The sequence below is a fragment of the Penaeus monodon genome, chromosome 30 (assembly GCF_015228065.2).
Source record: "Penaeus monodon isolate SGIC_2016 chromosome 30, NSTDA_Pmon_1, whole genome shotgun sequence".
NCBI classification, from domain to species: Eukaryota; Metazoa; Arthropoda; class Malacostraca; order Decapoda; family Penaeidae; genus Penaeus; species Penaeus monodon.
The window spans coordinates 15,440,446-15,441,044 of NC_051415.1; the positions used below are offsets into that span (position 1 = coordinate 15,440,446).

The 599-nt window shown below is 40.1% G+C and overlaps 1 protein-coding gene across 3 annotated transcripts in view; it reads left to right on the forward strand.

The window, feature by feature from the left end:
- Positions 1-599, forward strand: part of LOC119592553 (ELMO domain-containing protein 3-like) — an 11,960-nt gene that overhangs the window by 7,157 nt on the left and 4,204 nt on the right. For all 3 annotated transcript variants that reach the window (XM_037941422.1, XM_037941420.1, XM_037941421.1), the window contains exon 4: positions 326-578. In XM_037941422.1, the coding sequence (XP_037797350.1) occupies positions 326-578 (253 nt within the window). The remainder of the gene's footprint in view (positions 1-325; positions 579-599) is intronic.

Sequence of the window (599 nt, forward strand, 5' to 3'; positions counted from 1 at the left end):
TATTTATTTTTTTTTTAGAGAGAGAAATGGGTTACCTTAGAAGAAGCTACATGTATTTACTGTTATCATATGTGAACAGTCTGTGTCTGGTTCAGTTCTGTTTGAGGACTATTATTTATAAAGACCATGTATACTTTCATTTGCATTATATACATATGTATTTTTAAGTGAAGAAAATCAAAATGTTATTGATGCTATTATTAAAAAAAATGCCTGCTGAAATCATTACCCCTTAAAAAAAAAAAGGCATTAAAAGGTATTTAGCTCATTTCATTTCATTCACTTATAGAGTATGACCTTTTTTTTTTGCTTCTGCTCAATGCAGTCAGGTGGAAGAATATGCAGCTGCTCAAGAAGAATGGGAGGCTGTGCAGTGTGTGGAGCCAATCCTGCGCTCCCCTTACAAAGAGGACCCGCACAAGAGCCCCAAGAAGTTCATCAATGGGTCTTCGTCCTCCCCGGCAAAATCGCCATCAATGTCCCCGCAAGCCCTGGCCCCCAATGTTCGGATTACACCCCACACCGACTTTGATGAAGTGTGGGATTTCTTTACTCGGCAGGATATGAGTCATGTGATGGTGAGTGGGGGGGGTGGAGAT